General features: G+C 44.8%; 1 protein-coding gene across 1 annotated transcript; it reads right to left on the bottom strand.

Moving 5' to 3' along the window:
- Positions 1-2,057: 2,057 nt before the first annotated feature.
- Positions 2,058-2,561, bottom strand: LOC121744322 (heavy metal-associated isoprenylated plant protein 46-like). The gene has a single exon (XM_042137827.1). It carries the CDS (start codon positions 2,508-2,510, stop codon positions 2,136-2,138), a length of 375 nt encoding a protein of 124 aa, XP_041993761.1. The 5' UTR covers positions 2,511-2,561; the 3' UTR covers positions 2,058-2,135.
- Positions 2,562-14,820: the final 12,259 nt, after the last annotated feature.

The raw sequence follows: 14,820 nt of genomic DNA, 5'->3' as shown, positions 1-14,820 counted from the left end.
AGTTGAGAGATCTGGAAAATTAGGGTTTATGTTAATGTGAATCACACATATCCACTATTGGAATTTGTTAATGTTAATGCTAAATTGTTAATGTCAATGACTTCATTTATGTTTGTGATTCTACAATTTCACGTTTTCATGTTATTTTCTATGCATTTTTTTTACTGCTGTAGGATTGATCTATCAACAAAATGACTTTGAATGCAAATAGATTTTTTTTTAATCGCAACTAAGTGTACTAATTAATGAAAATGATTTTTGCTATAGAGGAGGAAGGAACTATTACTATAAACATTAATCTGATCGGACAATATAAAATTTAAAATGTAATATAATTGTGCATGACTGTTAAAAAATAAAAAGGAAACATATTTTCGGTTGAGACAGTTAAATGTTAATATATACTCCACCCGTCCATAAAAAATAGTCTCATTTTTCTATTTTGGGTGTCCAAAAAAATAGTCTCGTTCCAAAAAATGAAAAGTTTCTCTAGCATTCTTTACTCACTTTTTCTCTTCTCTCTCATATTTTGCTCACTTTTTCTCATTCTTTTCTCTTAATTACCGATTTCTCATTAAAACCCGAAGTAGTATGTCGTTCACTTATTCAATACCCGCTAATTAGTCACTTGTAAGCAGCCATAAATATAATCTTCCAATAAGGCCATGCTCTCATAATTCACCTAAAAGGCTAAAACCAATTTGGTCAGTTCGACAAATTCAATTAAAAATACTAATTTCAGTGACCAAAAAGACTATGAACCACACATTTTTTCCCCTTGTGGTAAGGCAAAATCTGCAATCCTATTAATTTAATCATATATGGGTAAATTAATTTTCGTGGCACAAATTTTGTAATATAAATAAGTTATAATGTGGAAATATGAAGAATAGAATTCGACTTATATGATTCTATAATTCTATTAACGGACGACTGATTAATTGCTGGCTAATAGGCTGCATTTCACTAATCCATTTACAAATCCTTCATATGCGATATATGGGCCTGTCGATTTCATATATCATGGTGTAAGCCCAACTCAATCATTGGATCTATGTCTTCTTTATTGATTTAGAACCCAACACTATATTTATTTATTAGTAATAAATTAGTAAACCAATAAAATGTTTGGCTGAATTATTGCAATATTTTTTTGGGTTTTTTTTTGTATATGATATATACTACGTATAAAGCCAGTAATCCAAAATAGTATATGAAATCATTTTCGCATTTTTTATATACTCCATCCGTCCCAATTAAGTTGAGTCAAAACTTTTGAGCACGGAGATTAAGAAATTGTGTTTAAAAGTAGGAGGGATAAATAAAGTAGGAAAGATAAAGAGAGAGTAAAGTATGTAATGTAATAAAGTAAATATTGATTGGATGTTTTATTATTTGTTAAAAAAGGAAATGACTCAACTTAGTTGGGACATCCAAAAAAGAATACGATTTAACTTAGTTGAGACTTAGTTGGGACGGAGGGAGTACTGGTTATTTGATTTGCCATCATTTGTGAGTGTGTTCTATAATAATATCATATTCTATACATGCCCGCAGGGGCGTAGCGCAGTTGGCAACGGAGGGACAGATCTTGCTACAATCATATTCTATACATACAACGAACGACGGATCAAGCTTATGATAAGGAAATATAGGTGCAGTTCAGCGATGACAAAATATAGGTGTAGTTCAGCGATAACAAAAAAATACTCCCTCCGTCCCATATAATTTGGGACACTTTGACCGGGCACGGGTTTTAAGAAATGTAATGAAAAGTGAGTTGAAAAAGTTAGTGGAATGTGGGTCTCATTTTTATATATTAGTTTTATAATTAAATCTGAGTAGGAATGAGTTAGTAGAATGTGGGGTCCACTACCAAAATGATAAAAGTGAAATTGGTCAAATTATGTGGGACGACCCAAAATGGAAAACTGGGTCAAATTATGTGGGACGGAGGGAGAAAAAAACAACCTTATCGATTAAGTTTATTCAAATTTTAGTCACGTAAAAATAAAACAACAATAGGAGTAGTAAATCGGGTAGCTGTTGTAAAAAAACCAAAACCAAAACCAAAATAAAAATCAAAATTGGAGCTCAATTGCTCCCCAGAGATCCAGAATCATCCATCCCTCAATTCACATAATCGTGCAGGAGTCGCTTGACGAGCTCTCGTAAATCGGGTAGCTGTTGTACCCGACGTAGTGCGGCGGGTACGACCAGACAACAGGCGTCGCATTCACCGGCGTCACCACCGCGGCGGCGGGCTTAGTATCTTCTTTCTTATCCTCACCGACGCTCACGAGCTCCGCGTGGGCCACGCCCTTCCTCAGCTGCCGCGTGAGCTCAACTGCGTCGATGCTCTCTCCCACCACCACCACCTGATCCTTCTCCGCCCCCGACAACGCCGCCGATTCCACTCCCCATATCCCCACGCAGATTTTTAGGGCTTTGGAGCGGGATTTCTCGTCGCTCATCGACACACGCACCACAATCTTAACCTTCATCATCATCAAAATCGGAATTAAATTGTGATGGATCCGCGAATTTTTGATGTTAGTAAATGCTGGTAGAGAATTATGACACAATGAATTTACGTGGTTCGATTTACTGAGGTAAATCTACGTCCACGGGGAGGAATGAGGGCAGGTTTGTATTGCTTGATCTGCGAAAATACAGCTTACAATACAGACTTGCTATATGCTATTTTATCTCTAGAGAGCTTAACGCTTTTCTATCAGATCTAAGTTCTATTTATACATTGAACTAGGATCGTGGTTTGCAGCCCCACTAACAAGATCGTGGGTGAGCAATAACTGCTCAATAACTGCTTCATACCACTAAATAGATCGTGGGTATAGTGGAGGTCGTGGAGGCCTTTCGTGAGTCCACCAACTCCTAGTTCGGTCGAATGCTGAGACCGAACTGCTGGACTTTACCGATCAGCTCTTGCCGATCTGAGAGGAGAGCTTGACTGGTCGGCTTTTACCGAGCTGTAGGCTGAGTCCGAACTCTTTGGTCGTGCCGAACTCTTTGGTGCCGAACAGATACTCTTTCTTGGGCTCTGGGCTGATGGGCCGTCACTGTTATTGGGCTTGCCATTAGGGTTTAGTTCGTACCCCATCACTACCCCCCCCGAAAAGCGAAGTGGATCACTTCGGCGAGGTGAGTCACTTCGGCATTCTGGATAACGGTAAGGGGGAGGCTGACGTCAGGGGACGTGCCTAGCGCATGCCTGCATTAAATGCGACAGTAAAATCCGGCCGTTGATTCCTGAAAAGGTGGGATTCGAAACGGCGCAACGATTTCGAAATCTTTCCCGTATCTGATAAATACGCTCTTTCTTCATCATTGAAGCACTTTTGCTGTTGCGTCTTCTATACTCTCTTTCTTGCGAAAATTCTCTCTCCGCTTTCAAGAATTTTTTTCAGACTATCTTCACCTTCAAAAGTAAGAAAAATGTCTTCTTCTTCTTCTTCGGAGTCGGGTAGCGTTAGGAAAGGGGGTAAGGGGTCTTCTAGCCGGAAAGAATCCGGGGAGAAGACCGTAGAGTATTTTCACAGTATCTTGAGTAAGGATACTGTGATATCCCTTTACGAAAAATACTCTTTTCCTGGGGGGAAGGCGGTGGTACCTGACGGTGATCACAGGGCTGACTCCCCGCCGGAGGGTTACGTCACCGTGTACGAGGCCTGCTTAGAATGCGGGCTTCGTTTCCCCCTCCCTTCTGCCTTTATAGATTTACTAGATTTTTTTCAGCTTCCTTTAGGCCAGGTGACTCCGAACTCTTGGAGGCACTTGTCGGCCTTCGCTGCCGAACTCCGTAGGTTAGGAAGGGATTTGTCTTTGAAGGCGATCCTTAAATTCTTTCAATTTAAGAGGAAGGGGTCTTGGTTTTACTTGATCCCTTTACAGCCTTTTAGGGCCTTTTGTAAAACGAAGTGGCCGAAGTGGCAAAATCGCTTCTTCTACTATGATAGGACCGCGGCTCCTAGTTTTCCCTGGAGAGGGCCGGAGTCCGTTATCCGTCACCCTCGGCCTGAACCGTTGGACGAGCTCGACGGCGAGCTCAACAAGATTCCCCTAGTTAGGAAACAATACACGGAGTCTGAGCTCGTCAAGGGCGACGTCGTGTTCGACATCTCGTCTTCGGACGAAGAGGCCGAGGGTGAGGATTTCTCTTTATCTTTATGCTCTACTGCTTTAACGAAGAAAATCTGACTTTGCTTTCTTGCTTTTTGGCAGTGTTCATGTTGAATAAGGCTATCAGAAAGTCCTCCGAGCTTGTGGAGCCGGAGAGAGAGAAGGCTACCAGCTCGGCGCCTGATGCCGAGAAGAATCCGAAGAGGCAAAAGACCTCTTCGGGTCCAAAGAAGCCGGAGTCGACTTCGGCAAATAGGAAGGGGAAGACCCAGAAGCCCCCGAGAGCGCCAGAGAAAGACATGGTCTTGGCGCCTCCTTCGGAGCATATCTGTGAGCCATTTCTATGGCCCACGGACTTCGCCGAGGTGAATTGTCTTCTTGATTCCTTGGCTTGGCTTCTGTCCTGTATTTTTGGTGCCCTCTGTTAACTTTTTTCCTTATCCATTTTCAGAGGAATGATATGCTCTCCAAGCTCGTCGCCGTCGAACTCTCCAAAGCGTCCAATGACTATGCCGAGATGCAGAGGAAGTTGGCGGCTGCTTGTCATCGGGCCGAACAGGCTGAGGCTAAATTTGAGAAGGCCAGAGCTGCTAGGATTTCGGCCCAGGATGAAGCTCAGTTTGCCAAAAACCAGCTCGTCATCCAGCGAGAGCAGGCGAAGCGGAGCGATGCTGCTGCCGTGGTTGCCCAAGGGGAGGCTCTCCGTGTTTACACGGAGAAACTCTTTTTGAGCAGCCAGTTCTCGGCCTTTGTCGGTAGCCTGGTAAGGCTAATTGCCGATAAGGGCGAGCAGGGGGCCGACGTCGTGCTGCCTCTGTACAGCCGAGAGATAGCAGCTCGGCTTCAGAATCTGCCGCTCCTTGAGGAGTTGTCGAGCTGATCGGGACGAGAACCTGGAGGCTATCTTTGCCTCCGTGGGACCCGTTTCACCCGCTTCGACTTACAACGGAGAGGGTGAGGCCGAGCCGCTGGAGCGGGAGGCCGAAGTCGATCAGGCCGGGCATCCGGAGAAGGAGGCCGATCAGGAGGCGGAGGCGAGGCCGGCAGGAGGCGAGGCCGAGGCTGAGGTAGCCCAGGAGAAGGAAGCTGTACCAGACCGAGGAGCCGGAGACGAAGCAGGCGGAGTATGATTTCGTCTCCCTTCTCTTAGTCTAGTTTCTTCCTTGTAAAATGGCCTTGAAGCCCTAGTGTAAAAAATTTTCCTTGTGAATGAAAAATTCTCTACATTTGTCTTCGTATAGCTTTTCGTACTCGCCTTTATTCCTGTTGTATTTTACTATCTGCTCGGTATAGCTGCCGAACTAATAGCTGCTTTGTACTCAAGGAGATGGAGATACTTCACTGGAAACGGCTGTACTCTTCGGCTTTAGACGAAGCTGAGAGAAGAGCTATAGCCGATCAGACGAAGAATGACGAGCTTCTGGCTCGTTTAGTGAAGCTGGAGGCCGATATCAAGGACTTAGAGTCCGATAAGAAAGATCTGGAGGCCGAGCTGAATACGACCATTGCTGAGAGGACTGCGTACGAGGATTACATCCGTGTGCGCGGGGGATTGACCATATCAGATGTTCAGAGTCGAGTTGACGAACTGTGGGAGGAATATCTTGTACTCCGGAGGAACAATGCGCTGGAGAGCTCGGCTTGCCAACAAGTTGTGAAATCACTACGGCGTTGGGCTTCTCGGTACAACATTGTTCTTTCTCGGCGCCCCTCCATAGAAAGATTCCTTCGGCATATCGTGCCAACAGATGCTCGCACTCCAGATCAAACCTCTGGTTCCCTTGTTCAAAATCCTACTCCAAGTCAACAACGAACTCCGGAACAGCCGGAAACGTCTAGACGAGAACGGGCTCAGGAGCAACCGGAATCGTCAAGACAGGGACGGACTGAAATTCGCCGAGGAGTTGTGACTATGAGCGAGCAAGATCAGCAGATGCTTATTGCAGAGACTCTTCATCGCCGAGGTGTTAGGACTTCTCGGGCTCGGGGAAGAGGCGTTGGGTCGAGGATAGCATCTCGTCGACCTGCTTATTCTTCATCTGCTCGGAACGACCGAACTCGGCTTCCAGAGGATTTTGTGAATAGGTGGCTCAACTTTAGCAACCCCGGACAGTAGAATAGTCCTTTGTAATAGTAGGGTAGCGGAGTTGTATGCTGAACAAGATTTGAAAAATGAAATTTTGTCTCCACCTCTAACACTGTATTTACAGCTTAGCGAAAAAATTTCATCGTACTTGTCCTCGGTCTTATGAAGTATACTTCTTTGATCGGACTTGGTCCTTGGTCTTATGAAATAAACTTCTTTGACCGGACTCGTCATTGGTCTGATGAAATAAACATCTTTGACCGGACTCGTCTTTGTTCTGATGAAATAAACATCTTTGACCGGACTCGTCTTTGGTCTGATGAAATAAACACCTTTGACCGGACTTGGTTTGTGTTCTAATTTGGCGATTTTTGTCGCCGGGATCGAACTTTCCCTTGTCCTAATTCGGCGAGTTTTATCGCGTGGATCGGACTTTCCCAGTTAACCGAAGTGGTCTTATGCAGTAAACCTCTTTGACTAGACATGGTCGTCCTCGGTCTTATGAGGTAAACTTCTTTGACCGAACTCAGTCGTCCTAATTCGGCGAGGTTTATCGCGTGGATCGGACTTTCCCTTATTGCAGTTCGTTTCAGACGAAGTGCTTATTAAGCTGAATTGCGGTCTTGTATCCTCCTTGGAAGCTTGGACGCACAATCGTTGGCTTATTGCAGTTCGTTTCAGACGGACTGCTTGTTAAGCTGAATTGTGGTCTTATATCCTCCTTAGAAGCTTGGACTCACAATAGTCTTTAATAATCGATCTAAAAAGGGGATCAGTCTTTAAAGAACGATATACCTTGGTACCATTTGTAAGAGACGACAAGCACATAGAGACAAAACACATAGAGAAAAAAAGAAAAAGACGAAAGAAAAAAAACTTTAAACTTTTATAAAACGACAAGTAAAAGATACAAGTAAAAAAAAACAAACAAATAAAAACATGTACCCCTATGACCGAACTAGACACAAGACAGACTGACCGGACTTTGTCTCTTACAAGTGGAACTTCTTGAGGTTGGAGACGTGCCATGTTCGGGGTACTTGTTCTCCTGACATGTGAGTCAATTTATAAGACCCTTTGCCGAGGACTTCTGACACCCGATATGGACCCTCCCATGTGGGCTCGAGTTTGCCCAGCTTTTCTGCTCGGCTCACTTCGTTGTTTCTCAAGACGAGATCTCCCACTTGAAATTGAAGCTTTTTCACCCTTTGGTTATAGTACCGGGCTACTTGCTCCTTATACTTGGCTGCTTTTATGCACGCCAATTCTCTTCTTTCTTCGGCGAGATCTAGTTCTGCTCTCAGTCCGTCGTCATTCATTTCTGAGGAGAAATTTAGAGTTCGGGGACTGGGTACGCCGATCTCCACCGGGATTACGGCTTCAGTGCCGTACACCAGACTATACGGAGTTTCACCGTTGGAGGTTTTGGGTGTAGTTCGGTAGGACCATAGGACTTGAGGGAGATTTTCTACCCATTGTCCTTTGGCTTGTTCTAACCGAGCTTTTAACCCTTTCACCAGAATCCGGTTCGTTACTTCCGCTTGTCCGTTTGCTTGGGGATGGGAGACCGAAGTGAACCGCTGTTGAATGTTTAGCTCTTGGCACCAATTCTTGAACGTCTTGTCGGTGAACTGAGTCCCATTATCCGAGATGAGGATGTGGGGTATGCCAAATCGGCACACTATGTTCTTCCAGACGAAGTCCAATGCCTTTGAGCTCGTTATCGTAGCTAATGGTTCAGCCTCCACCCACTTCGTGAAGTAGTCCACGGCAACGATAAGGAATTTCATTTGCCGAGGAGCTTGAGGAAGTGGTCCCACTATGTCTATGCCCCATTGCATGAAAGGCCAAGGGCTTTGCATAGTGTACAGATCGGTCTGCGGCATCCTTGGGACATTTGCATGAATTTGGCACTTCGTACACTTCTTGACGAGCTGCACTGCCTCTTGTACCATGGTTGGCCAATAATATCCCCATCTCAGAACTTTTTTAGCTAAAGCTCTGGCTCCGATGTGGCTACCGCACGATCCTTCATGAACTTCTCTGAGGATGTAGTCCGTCTCTTCTGGTCCTACGCACCGCAATAACGGCTGGAGGTAAGACTTTCTAAAGAGGACTCCTTCATGAAGTTCGTACCGAAGAGCTCGGCACGTGATCTTCCGAGCTTCTCTCTTATCCTCGGGCAATTGTCCTTGATCCAGATACTGCAAGATCGGCGTCATCCAGTTCGGCGAGCTGGATACTGAATGTACCTCGGCTTCATCAATGCTTCGATGCATTAATTCTTCCGCCTTTGAGCTCGGATCTGAGGCCAACTTACTTAAGATATCTGCTCGGCTATTTTCCGCTCTGGGAATACGGATTATCCGAAAATAGGAGAAACTTCGGCTGATGCTTTGCGCTTTGTCCAAATACTTCTTCATTCTCTCGTCACGGGCTTCACTTGTACCCAACATGTGATTTACTATGACTTGTGAATCACAATGGACTTTGAGAGATTTGACGAGCAGACTTTGCGCTAACTGGAGTCCGGCCAGGAGGGCTTCGTACTCGGCTTCATTATTAGTAGTGGGGAATAGGAACCGAAGTGAGTAGGTTACCTCGTGTCCGTCGGGAGCGACAAGTAGAATACCAGCTCCACTTCCCATCTTGTTTGAAGCTCCATCTACGAATCCGCTCCAACAGTCCGGCGGTTCTACTTCGGATTCCAAGGGCTGTGCTAGTTCGGCATTGGCAGAATTCTTCTGTTCGGCAATAACAGGACTTGCTTGATCGAACTTTGCTTCTGCAAGAAAATCTGCCAAGGCTTGTCCCTTGATGGCTTTCCGAGGTAGATATTCAATTGTGTGCTCTCCCAACTCTATAGCCCACTTGGCGATTCTGCCTGACGCTTCCGGTTTGGTCAACACTTGCCGAAGTGGCAGATCAGTTAAGACGCATACCTTGTGAGCATAGAAGTATGGCCGCAGTCTCCTTGCTGCATTTACTAATGCCAGAGCAATCTTTTCCAGTGGTTGATACCTTGTTTCTGGACCTCTTAATGCTCGGCTTGTAAAGTAGATGGGAAGCTGCTTTAGGCCTTCTTCTCGTACAAGCACCGCGCTGATGGTTTGATCCGATGCCGCTAAGTATAAGAATATTACTTCGGCTTCGGTTGGAGCAGAGAGCATAGGAAGCTCGGCTAGATAACTTTTGAGCTCGTCAAAGGCCTTTTTCTGCTCGGCTCCCCACTCGAACTTTGGTGCCTTTTTCAACACCGTGAAGAACGGCAGTTGCTTTTCGGCTGCTTGAGAAAGGAATCGATTCAGTGCGGCTAGGCATCCGGTTAGCCTTTGCACGTCATGTATGGACTTCGGCATTGCCATGTTTTGAACGACTTGAACTTTTGAGGGGTTTGCCTTGAGTCCGTCCTTTGAAACCCAACAACCCAGAAACTTTCCCGAATCTACCAAAAAGGTACACTTTTGGGGATTAAGTTTGAGGTTGGCTTTCTTGAGCACGTTGAGAGTGGACTTGAGGTTGTGCTCGTACTCCGAAGTGCTTTTGCTTTTGACGACTATATCGTCAACATACACTTCGACCTCCTTTCCAATCAGGTGCCGAAAAAGCTTGTCTACCATCCTTTGATAAGTGGCTCCGGCATTCTTTAAACCGAATGGCATCTTTTTATAAGCGAAAATGCCGAAATCAGTAATGAAGGCCATTTTTGAAGCGTCAATCTCATCCATTAAAACTTGATGGTATCCTTTGTACAGATCCAGAAAACAAAAAATTTCAAAGCCTATCAAAGCTTCTACTTTTTTATCTATGTTCGGAAGGGGATAGCAATCTTTGGGACAGTGCTTATTTAGATCGGTGAAATCTATGCACATCCGCCATCCTCCTTCCTTTTTCTTGATCATGACAGGATTGGCTACCCACGAAGGGTACTTCACTTCGAATAACACATCCGCCTTCAATAATTGACGGACTTCGTCATGGATGACTTGATTTCGTTCTGCCGCAAAGAGTCTTTGCTTCTGTTTTATCGGCCGGACTGAAGGATCAATATTTAACCGATGAGTGATTACCTCGGGGGGCACTCCGGTCATGTCCAACGGAGACCATGCAAAGACGTCTTTATACTCCTTGAGGAGCTGGATGGTTTTTTCCCGAAGTAGGGGCGTTCCCGCGAAGCCGATCTTAACCGTTCGGGATGGATCGTCTTCGTACAGCTGAACTGTCATCGAGTTCGGCTCCGGTATGACTTCGGTCATCGCCTCTGACTCCGGCTGCTGTGATTGCTATGCTTGGTGGTGCCGATCTGACTGCTCGGCACTTCTAAGCGCAATTTGCAGACATTCCTTTGCTCTCTTTTGGTCACCTCGGATGACCGCTATCCCTCCTTTAGTGGGGATCTTGATGGTGAGGTGATAGGTGGAGCAAACGGCCCGAACTGTGTTGAGCCAGTCTCTTCCCAGGATGACGTTGTACGGGGACCGAGCTTTCACCACGAAAAACTCAATCATCGTACTGGAGCTAGTAGGCGCTTTCCCCACCGTGATCGGAAGGCTGATAATACCTTCAGGGCGGGTGTCCTCCTGGGTGAAGCTCTTCAGGGGAAGCGGAGCCGGACTGAGCCGAGCTGGGTCCACTTCTAGTTTGTCGAAGCACTCTTTAAAAAGAATGCTAACCGACGCTCCTGTATCCACAAACACCCTGTGGATCAGTTTGTTTGCCACTCCGGCTTGGATGACAATGGCGTCTTGGTGAGGAGAGATGGCCGGGACGGGATCAGCAGCCGAGAACGTAATCACTTCGTCCTGCTTCAGCCTTTTATGCGTTGGCTCCTCTCGATTGGAGCCTCTGCGTTCTGACTTTAGGGACGACTTGGTCTTCCCGGCAGGGAGCGCGTCAATAGTCTGGATTACTCCATCATATTGCGGCTCGTCATCGTCTTCGGGATCCGGCTGCCTTTTCGGATCCTGAGGGGCGCAGTTCGCACCACTCTGCTTTTTATTCTTCTTTGGCTGCTTACTTCGGTATTTTTTCAATGTCCCTGCCTTCACAAGAACATCGATACCTGCAGCCAAGTTTCTGCACTCCTCCGTATCGTGACCGTGGTCTTGATGGTAGGAGCAGTAGTTATCCTGTGGTCGGCGCGCGGCTGATTTCGTCATCCGCTTTGGCTTTTCGAATAGGTCAGAGTGCAGTTCGAAAATTTCCGCCCTCGGCTTGTTCAGCGGTACGAACTGAGCGGGCGGCTTCTCGGGATTGAGACGAGGTCCCAATCTGTCTTGCACCGGAGCCCTTTGAATTCTTTCAAATGGAGTCCGGCGAGGATGCCCCTGATCGCTATGATCGGGCTTCCTTCTGTCTCCTCGGGACGATGAGCTGTCTAACGACCGTTTACGACGGTCTGCCTCATCGGCCCGGGAGTACTGGTCCGCAATGTCCCACATTTCCTGAGCTGTCTGCGGACCGCACTCAACGAGCTTCCTGTAGAGAGCTCCGGGCAGGATTCCATTTTGGAATGCCGAGATGACAAGCAGATCGTTGAGATCGTCTACTTGCAGGCATTCCTTGTGGAATCTTGTCATAAAGTCGCTAATTTTTTCGTCGCGACCTTGACGAATGGAAAGCAGCTGAGCCGAAGTGATTCGGGCTTCCGCTTTCTGAAAGAACCTCCTGTGGAAGGCATCCATTAGATCTCGGTAAGATCTGATGCTGCCCTGGGGGAGGCTATCGAACCACCTTCTCGCGTTCCCGATGAGCAGCTCGGGAAACAGCTTGCACATGTGGACCTCGTTGAGACCCTGGTTCGCCATGTTATATTGATAGCGCCCCAAGAAATCGTGAGGGTCCACGAGCCCGTCGTAAGTCATCGACGGAGTTCGGTAGTTCTGTGGTAGGGGAGTTCGGGTGATGTCGTCCGAGAACGGAGTCTTCAGTGCTCCGTACACGGCGAATCCGATATCTCGTCGGTATGGAGGAGATTGAGTTCTCCTGTGATTCCGGTACCGAGGAGGAGCTGGAATATGTCGGGGTTGAGGATTCTTTCTCCTGGGAGATGCGACACTACTGCGGTAGTGACTTTCTTGTGCGGAGGGAGAAGGAGAATCCGTCGTTTTCGTCTCCGGCTGCTTTTGGCTTTTTCGCAGGAAGGTTAAGAATTCCTCCTGCTTTTCAGCCAAAAACTGCTTAACAGCCTCATTCAAATCGGGCTGCTGGGAAGACTCAGTGGGACGATTTTTGGAGCGGCTTGTTCCTTCGCCATGAGAACTGGTGGTGGATTTATCCCTAGGCTGTTTTCCCGACCTATGGGATGGATTGGCTTCCTCCTGGTTCTCACGGGCTGGAATACGGGTATTCTGCGATCTGGTATGCATTTTTTGGGTGGAAAAAAATGGATCAAAAATTCGCTTTATCACAAATTTTGTTCTCTGTTTCCCACAGACGGCGCCAGTGATGGATCCGCGAATTTTTGATGTTAGTAAATGCTGGTAGAGAATTATGACACAATGAATTTACGTGGTTCGATTTACTGAGGTAAATCTACGTCCACGGGGAGGAATGAGGGCAGGTTTGTATTGCTTGATCTGCGAAAATACAGCTTACAATACAGACTTGCTATATGCTATTTTATCTCTAGAGAGCTTAACGCTTTTCTATCAGATCTAAGTTCTATTTATACATTGAACTAGGATCGTGGTTTGCAGCCCCACTAACAAGATCGTGGGTGAGCAATAACTGCTCAATAACTGCTTCATACCACTAAATAGATCGTGGGTATAGTGGAGGTCGTGGAGGCCTTTCGTGAGTCCACCAACTCCTAGTTCGGTCGAATGCTGAGACCGAACTGCTGGACTTTACCGATCAGCTCTTGCCGATCTGAGAGGAGAGCTTGACTGGTCGGCTTTTACCGAGCTGTAGGCTGAGTCCGAACTCTTTGGTCGTGCCGAACTCTTTGGTGCCGAACAGATACTCTTTCTTGGGCTCTGGGCTGATGGGCCGTCACTGTTATTGGGCTTGCCATTAGGGTTTAGTTCGTACCCCATCAAATTGGCTAGCGATTCAATTAAGCAGAAATTGGAGTGGTTAGGAAAAAGGAAGTCTCGAATTTCGTAGTGAATTTACCTTCATTTTGTCAGATTGATGAAATTGGAAGAATTGAGATGCTGTATCTGTGTGTGTGTATAAATTCGTTTGCAATGGCGAGGTAATTTACAGTTGAAAGAGATGTCTATTTATAGGGAGGATTTTGGCGTCAAACCAACTTCCATCACACGCTTAAATGACTAGTATGTATTTTTTTCAGTCAAAACACAGTCATATTAATGAATTTATTTGTTTGATTGTGGTTTATATTAAGAAAGAATGAGATGAAATGGAGAGAATGAGATGAAATGGAGAGAACGAGAAGCGGGGTGAAATATAGTACTCCATCCGTCTCTCTGTAGCTGAGTCGTATTCTTTTTTGGGTTGTCTCATTGTAGCTGAGTCGTTACTTTTTTTTTGGCACAAATCAACAACTTTTCTTCTCTCTTACTTTATTCTCTCTACTTTTTTCCTTTTCTACTTTATTATTCATTTACTTAAATCACTTAACATAACTTTTCTTAAATCGCGTGTCGAAAAGAAACGCCTCTACCACAGAGGGACATATGGAATACATAAAGTGAAATTATTTAATTTAGTAGTACTATAATATGATGTTATTTTGGTTGACGTACGATACGGCCACATACGTCAATCATCAAATCATGTTAGCGTTGAAATCTTGATTGATTGCAATATTTTTTGGGAGTGGAAAGAGTATAACTGATGCTTAAGAACTCGTTTGGAAGACGAGAATTGAGTTATGAAATCTTTTCCTTGGAAGTTTGACAAATCACTTTCTAAGTTATGAATTTAAAAGACAAAACTAATTTTTAAATATCGATTTTTCTTTATAGTAATTTATCATTTAAATTGTGAACGTGGTTACTTGAACCTCTGCTCTATTAATAGGGGAAAAATCGTGTTACCAAATATCAACATTATCATGTTTGCACCTTATTATTTGGTTAAGCAAATAAGAAATTGTTTTGATGGGGCATGTGTTACTGCCAAGGTAATATTAGCAAAAGTAAACTAAAATGCAATTTCTAAATAAAAAAAAAGATATAAACTGTTAAATTGGACAACATAATATTATTGTCCAAATTAAATTAGTGGCAATAGATATAACTAATCATAATTTGCTAGATAAATGAGCAAATATATTATGGAAGAGGTATATACTAACCTCATAATATTGGGTCCACACGATACATACCTTTTTATGAGGAACCCACAAAGTTATCTTCCATGTAATTTCTAGGAAAATAAAGTGTATCAATGTAATACAAACGGAGACTTGGTATTGTCCCCACCGAACATGTAGTCCAGTTCTAATATATAGTAATATATTTTGGAAAATAAATAAATTAGGATATGATGCTAAACATTCTGACCAAATAAGTTTCTAAATCTTTTGTGCGATTTCTATATATATTATTAATCTTCAATTTGATAGATTAGTAGTAAATGAAAAGAATGCACATCTTGGGTTTAATACTTTTGGGTCCCGTCAA

The sequence above is a fragment of the Salvia splendens genome, chromosome 8 (assembly GCF_004379255.2).
Source record: "Salvia splendens isolate huo1 chromosome 8, SspV2, whole genome shotgun sequence".
NCBI lineage: Eukaryota > Viridiplantae > Streptophyta > Magnoliopsida > Lamiales > Lamiaceae > Salvia > Salvia splendens.
Note: the sequence above shows the minus strand (reverse complement) of the source record. Positions and strands in the feature narration are given on the sequence as shown.